We start from the raw sequence: 7,121 nt of genomic DNA on the forward strand, positions 1-7,121 counted from the left end.
TTTAGTGTTATTTTTAATACCTAACCTTAAACACAGCCATGGTGTTGCATTTGTTAAAACACTTGCAACAAAGTAGCATATCTAATTTTTCATTGTGCAGAAATTAAACCAGTGCAATAAATGAGTAAAAGGTGTTTATTTTTTGAGTCAAAACTGCACCAGAATTTAATTAAGCTGCAGCTGTTGTGTGCAAGTGGGTAGACCACAGTAATCTACATAATCTAGTCTACTGGTATCAAAGGTATGAGCACATTCCCTAAGCCTATTGAGGATGTTCCATGACTAAACTTCTCAAAATTGGCCTGTTTTTACGGCGCTTCCATCTCCAGATCCACTATTTTAAACTTTTGTTCCTCTGTCTTCCCAGCTCTCATCATACCAGATATGATTCAGAGGAAGGAGGTCGTGCTGTCAGTTCTGGGGGAGCTCCAGGAGGCCACAGAGAGCTCTGGCCTGGATGCTCTAACCCGAGCGGCTCTGGAGGTGGACCAGGTCCTAACTCCCTTCCAGCTCCCCCTGAGCCCCTGTCAGGACTTCCCTAAGTGGGCGGGCGTGGACGACATGGCTCATGGACTGTACCCGGCCGACGCACCCGCGGACCTCTTGCCTATAAACTGTAAGGGAGAGGGCAACCTACTGTTTGATGCAGTTAGCATGCTGTTAGTGGGCAACACTGAACTTAGCTTGGAGCTACAGGTGAGCAGTGATGATTCACAATCTTGGTCTAAATGTATACTGTTGCACTTAAAACGTCAATACAGACTACATCTAGCTGTTTATATGTGCACTTAATGTAATATTAACTTCATTAATATTGCCCCCCACAGGTACGGACAGTGGTAGAAATGGTGCTGTGGAAGAGATACTACCTGTCTGGAATGATTGATTCAAAAATGATGCTTCAGGCTGTTCGCTTCAGTCTCTGTGCTGAAGAGTCTGAGGACATGCTCAACCTGCCTGTAACAGTCTTGGAGGCAATCTTTGATGCAGATGTCAAAGCGTCATGCTTCCCTGGCTCCTATGCCAACATGTGGCACGTGTATGCCCTATCTTCAGTCCTGCAGTTTAACATCTACTCCATCTACCCCATGTTCAACCTCAAGATCCGACCCTATTTCAACCGTGTCATACGCCCAAGGACCTGGCCTAATGACTCTGAACCACTAACCCTCCATGTTATGTGGTCTGGCGAGCTGCAGTCTGAGTTGTTGTTCAGGCCAAATCATTTTGTGGCACTAGTCCAGACAAGTGACCTCACGTTTGGAAGCCCTGATAGCGAGCAGAGTGAGTTGCCGATCATGAGTGAGGAGCTGCTGAACCAGGACTCGCAGTTCTCTTACCCGAGTCTGAAGGACAAGTACAACATCACTAAGAGGACCTTCTATCGCTGGAAGAGGCAGACGCAGGAGCACTGCAAAAAGTCAGCAGCCAGGTATGAGGCAAAGTATTTCCTGCAGGCCTGCTACTTGGAGGGCAAGCTCATCCCTCTGCATCAGTTCAAAGAGTTTTTCCCAGAAATTTCAAGGTCATCTTATTACAACTGGAAGCACGAGCTTCTGAAAACCGGAGGGAACTTCTCCACCTCTTCATCAACCGGGGAGATCAGTCCTGGAGAGAGCACAGAACAGGAAGCCTGGTCTTCACCTGAAGCAAAGCAGGACGAGCCGGACCACCATGACAGCGTGGCCAGTATGTTTGGCCTGGGCCTCGGCAAGCTGGATCTGGAGCGGGCCCAGAATGTGGCTCATATGCAGGAAGCCAAGCGTTGTCTACAAAATTGCATTGCCATGAACGCCTCCCTCCCCTTCAGGATCTTCAAAAGAAATTTCCCAGGGATCTCCAGGTCAACCTACTACAACTGGAGGAGAGAAGCCATGATATTCAATGGAGGTTACAAAGGCAGTGTTGGTAGCAGTGAGGACAGCTCAGATGTTGACAAGAGCCAAAGTCCAAAAAGCCTGTCACCTGTCCTACCTAACATGATGGTTGGTGTTGTGTCCAGAACAAGGATCTGCAGACGGAAACACAAAAGCTTCAGACTGGCGTACATGAGTAAAAAACAGCTCAGAGATGCTGCAAAGCTGCATGTCCAGAACTCCAAATGGTCCCTGACAAAGTTCAAGCTCAAGTTCCCATCCATGTCCTCTTGTTTCTACTGGCTGTGGCGTAGTGGTCAGAACCGCAAGAAGAAGCCGGTCGCAGAGAGTGCAGAGATCCAACTTCCTGAGAATCTTCAGATGATGGTCTCAGAGATCCAACTTCCAGAGAATCTTGAGATGACTGCCACAGAAAACAAGGTTATGGAGAGGAGGATGAATAGTCAGCATGTGCTCCCATTTGTTGAGAGTCCTAAATATCCAAGTTCCCCCATGCCCTCCTTTAATGCCCCACATTCACAGCACACTCTTCATGGCAAGGCACCCATAGATGAGCAGATGTTTACGATGGATGTTGTGGCTCTGGCCAACTTCAAGGCCAAGGCCAAGCTGTTCCTGCAGAGACGCTTTGAGGAGAAATCCTTCCCCACATTTAAAGAATTCAGGTCCTACTTCCCCTTCACGCCACGCTCGACGTACTACATGTGGAAGCGAGCTTTGCATCATGGGGTGTCGCTTGTTCATGGGTAAATGTGCAAAGCTTTTATCCCATTAAAAATGGGCTTGCAGGAAGAATGTGAAAACTCTGCTGAAGAACTTCCTGGCCCCAAAAACTCACCTCTCTGCCTGTGCATTTTTTTGCAAACATACTACCTAAACCTTGTTGACTTCATGTTCTAAGACTGTTATACTGGCTTAGCATCTGAATGCATTGTGTCCTTCCTTTGCCCCACCACCACAGCTCATTCCTCCCTCCTGGACATTTGCACGTGTGTGAAAAGAAACGGAGTCGTTGGTCTGTTTAAACCCTGCATGTTGCCCTCCAGGCAACAGGCAGTTCAAAGCTGTTGTTTAGTGGCATTTTGTTTGAAGCCGTTTCTCCTCCGTTCCCTTTTAATCCTTGCTAAGCATTGTATTTGGAGTTCTTTTATTTTTTCCACTTTTCATTGTAGTAAGATTGTTAATGCTTATGATTTGTTTGTTGATGTATGTAATATAGATTCCCGCTGGTTTATGTTCTCTTTTTTTATTCTTTGAATGTAAAGAGAAGCCAGTATTTGCTTTCAGAGATGGGTTCACTCCTTGTTCAGACATCCTCTGTATACAGGGTTCCAGTCCTTTTTCATGTTTCTCCTTTGGACTATTGAATGTACACACCTCAGGGATTCACTTTGTACACCAAAGCCACAAGTTTTATGTGGTGCTCTGGAGTTTTTGCCATTTTAATGACCAACTTTTAAAATGCCTCTTTTTCTTTTGGTAATTGAACATTATATAAACCGAGTTGTGTCACACTTTATTTGCACTCAAATGGTTCCCATTACACTGTTGAATGTACTGTCTTAACCATCATGCACGCTTTGGTTAAGTTTGAATTTTCCAGCAATTCTATTTTTGAAAAATGTTTACATGGTTTCTTTACTTGAAAACAAAATATAAATGAAGATATTTTATTTTTTGTACGATCCTTCATTTCAAAACTACCTATTTCCCTGTAATATTGTGGGATATTTGCCTTTATAAGCTATGTTTGTCTGGTATTTTTCAGTAAATGAAGATTCAGTTTCTACACACAGACAAAAGCGAACAGATTTCAGTTTACGTTTGTACTTAGTGTATTTATTTTTCTTATTCATTACATGCCTGAAATTGGTTCTGTTGATACTGGCAGCCAGCATTATAGTCATTCAGTAGGAAAGGAAATCTGTGCTGTGCTGTATATCAATAAACTATCGACCAGCATCAACCGTTTGCTTCATTCTTCCTGGAAAAGGTCTCATATCATGGGCTCTTTAACACAGAATTTTTAGTGCTAGGTATTGTACATGACCTTTAGTAAGTAGTGCTTCATGGTGTTAGCTCATTAACACCGACTGTGCTTGACAAATTGTTATGCGACCAGTTTTCTTATGCTCTACAATATGTAAACGCAGTCACTGCAATAACTCAGGCAACTGTAAAACCTCTTTGTAATTTTCCTGAATCAATTGGTCTTCCTTCCAAGTCAGTGAGCCATTGTTCTAGCTGAAGTGATACCAATAACCCCTTTCTAAGCACTTCTAATCTTATGCCCCATCAGCTGCATCTTGATTAGACTCTCTGCTGGGATAAATTGGACAGCTGAACACATCACATATTAGTGGCAGAGGTCTGCAGTACGTTATAACCCAAAAGACATGTCAGGCCATGCCAAGTTAATTCATATAGACAACCAGTAGGTTGTACATCAGATAAAGCAAAACAAAAAACCTCTTTGTAACCACATCTAAATGTGCAAACGAGCAGGTCAGACCGAGCCAGTGGCTAAAGAATAGAAATGAGCTTTGAGACTGTTTTTGTGGTTTTTGCTCATTGCCTTTTTCTGTTTAGCTATTGTGCTTATGCTAATCAAAGTAATGGTCAAGCGGGTGGGATGGAGTACAGAGAGAGGGGGAAGGGGTTAATTGTATGCATGGGGATAGAGGTGTCTGAGATAAGGCCAAGAACATCCAAGCGTTTGGGGGAGGAGGCCTAGAGGTGTAGAGAGAAGGAGGGGGGGTATCTGTGATATAGACTTTATTGTCTCAAAAATCAGTACTGAAACCATCATTTGGATCAGCGGATGCCAGTTACTGCATTATTTTATCGGAGTATAATTGTTCTGTTTTTTTTTTTGTCTTGATTTTTTTTTAACTTGTTTTGTATTTAGTGTATTCCAACTGTCTATGTTTTGGGATAAAAGATTGTGATTTAACAGAAAACCTTAGTTCCTGTTCTGATGTTGGCTCGTCAAGGATCCACCAAAGCTATAAAGTGAGATGATTTTTAAGGTGAGGATTGTTGAACGTGCAAAATCACAAGAAGCGTTCTTATACCTGAGTATTTTTTTTTATCATGCTGTTTTGTTCAGCATGCACTGAACTCAACTGGCATTTTATCAGCTTCAGTGGCCGTTTCCTTTCCTCCTACACATCAGCAATGTCAGCTGTAAAGTCCTGATTTCAAGGTTGATGTTTTATGAATTCTGAGCACAAATTAATAAAGAGTAAGTTTTAGAGTAAGAGTAAGTTTAGAGTATTTTTTGCTTATCCGATTTAAAGGATAGGTTCCCATTTTTCAAGTTTGTCTTAAAACAGCACTTACTGTAATCAGTCCTCCGGTTCATACTGGCTGTGAGGAGACTACTTCCTATAATGATTTCAGTGTAAGAAATGGGAGTAAAGACACACACACCCATTATTCTATATAAAAATACCATACTTCTGCAGTCTTAGTCAAATATAAATGGGTATCTTCAAAATTTCTTTTTAATGTGAAATTTTCTCCTCTGTTATGTTCTCAAAACACCAGTACCCACTTGATCTGTGTAACTCAGTTGAACTTTGGAGTACACTTTTGCTTAAAATGAGGAGCATTGGTGGGTGGGTGTTGCTTCAGGTTACGATAAGACATTAAATATAATCCAAGGAGTGCAGTTACAGTTAAAGGCCAAAACTGAACTCTGACAGAATTTTATAATCCAGTAAAGTTATAATGAAGTCAATTACAGATAAATATTTTATGTTTCATTACAAGCATCACAAGGTAAACAGTATAAATACAGCGTTCTACCAGTGATGTGTGCTTGCATGTATTTGATTGGCCAATGCAGTGCAATGATGTCATGTTAGGCCTTGTTACATTTCTTTTACCGGAGCCCCCTGTGTTAGCACTCATACTGGTTCCATTGAGGGCCTTTGTTTTTTCACACAGTTGGTCTGAAGACAGCCTTAAAATGTAGTCATGGTATAAAGGAATCACTTCACAGCTAGTATTGACCAGAGGAATGATTACAGCTACCAATATTTGTTTAATGTACATATGGGCATGTGAGTATTTTTCTAAGACAGGCTTATAAAAAATATTAATCTTTCCGTTAAATTCTTTAGAGGTAATGTATGGATTATGATTAGATATGAAGCACACGCTGTGTGTGTCATAAAACTTAAACATTTAATTGCCATATGTTTTAAACTTTAAAAAGTCTATTTTATTTTTAAAGATTCATGTGATCAATGTCAAGAGAATCACCAAGGTAACTGACCTTGACATAAGCAAATATTTGATAAAGTCTTAGTCTGTTTCTTTACCTGTGGGTTGGTTTGCCATCTCCATCTTCATTACTGTATGATAGGAGGAAATCTCACTGGCGCAGAGCTACTCTACATTGTTTATCTCAAAAATAGCATGAAAATAATGAGGCTTGGCAGGTGGGAGCGGAAGTCTTCAAGGATTAGCATACTGCAGTTGGTTCAGAAAGACAGAGCGATAAAGCAGAGAGGCATCTCAAGGATGCCACATTTTCTCAGTAAACAAAACAGACCTGCGGGACTCTTTAGGCTTGAGGCTTGCTGCCATTTACCCTCTGATAGGACCAGTGGTATAAGGAACTCTGAAATTTGACCTTAGTGTGGGTAAGGTGACGAACAACAGAAGTGAAAAAGCAATTTCCGACTGAAAACTTGGAAATGAGGTCACATTTTCAGATTGACACATAAACTCATAACGATTACAAGTCCTCACTCCAAATTGAGCTTCCTCTAAGAGAAACATGTTTCATACTTTAGCGGAAATGCACCATGTATGTTTTTAAAAACAATAGTACATCCCATATGACATGGCTCCAGTAAGTTTCTTTGTTTCAAACACATGCAAACCTACAGTATATCCAGGCATGTAGACAGTTTATCCACTAGGTGGCAGTGATTTGCTTCTTAAGACAGTTTCCATGGTTTTGATTGTCTTTATAAAAAGGCTTTCTTCATACACTCTTTAGTCTGGACTCAAAATCATTGTATTACTGCATGGCTCAGGGTGAGCAGTTCTGATTTTTCTGGTGATAACTCCATTTATAAATACAATCCAACATTGCAGCTGGTAATGCATAAACCAGATAACATCTGGGAAACAAATTGCTTAATGACAGATTAAAAGAAGATGAAGAAGAAGAAAAATGGAAAATGAGCTCTAGTCAGGGATTGTTTTGGGTCAGAATACTCCTAACCG

At 41.3% G+C, this 7,121-nt stretch overlaps 1 protein-coding gene across 1 annotated transcript; it reads left to right on the top strand.

Moving 5' to 3' along the window:
* Positions 1–374: 374 nt before the first annotated feature.
* Positions 375–3,823, top strand: vrtn (vertebrae development associated). The gene is made up of 2 exons (XM_035678292.1): positions 375–696; positions 828–3,823. Exons 1-2 carry the CDS (start codon positions 385–387, stop codon positions 2,625–2,627), a joined length of 2,112 nt encoding a protein of 703 aa, XP_035534185.1. The 5' UTR covers positions 375–384; the 3' UTR covers positions 2,628–3,823.
* Positions 3,824–7,121: the final 3,298 nt, after the last annotated feature.

This window comes from Morone saxatilis, unplaced genomic scaffold (genome assembly GCF_004916995.1).
Source record: "Morone saxatilis isolate NCDOM2014 unplaced genomic scaffold, NCSU_SB_2.0 Contig7, whole genome shotgun sequence".
Classification (NCBI taxonomy): Eukaryota; Metazoa; Chordata; class Actinopteri; family Moronidae; genus Morone; species Morone saxatilis.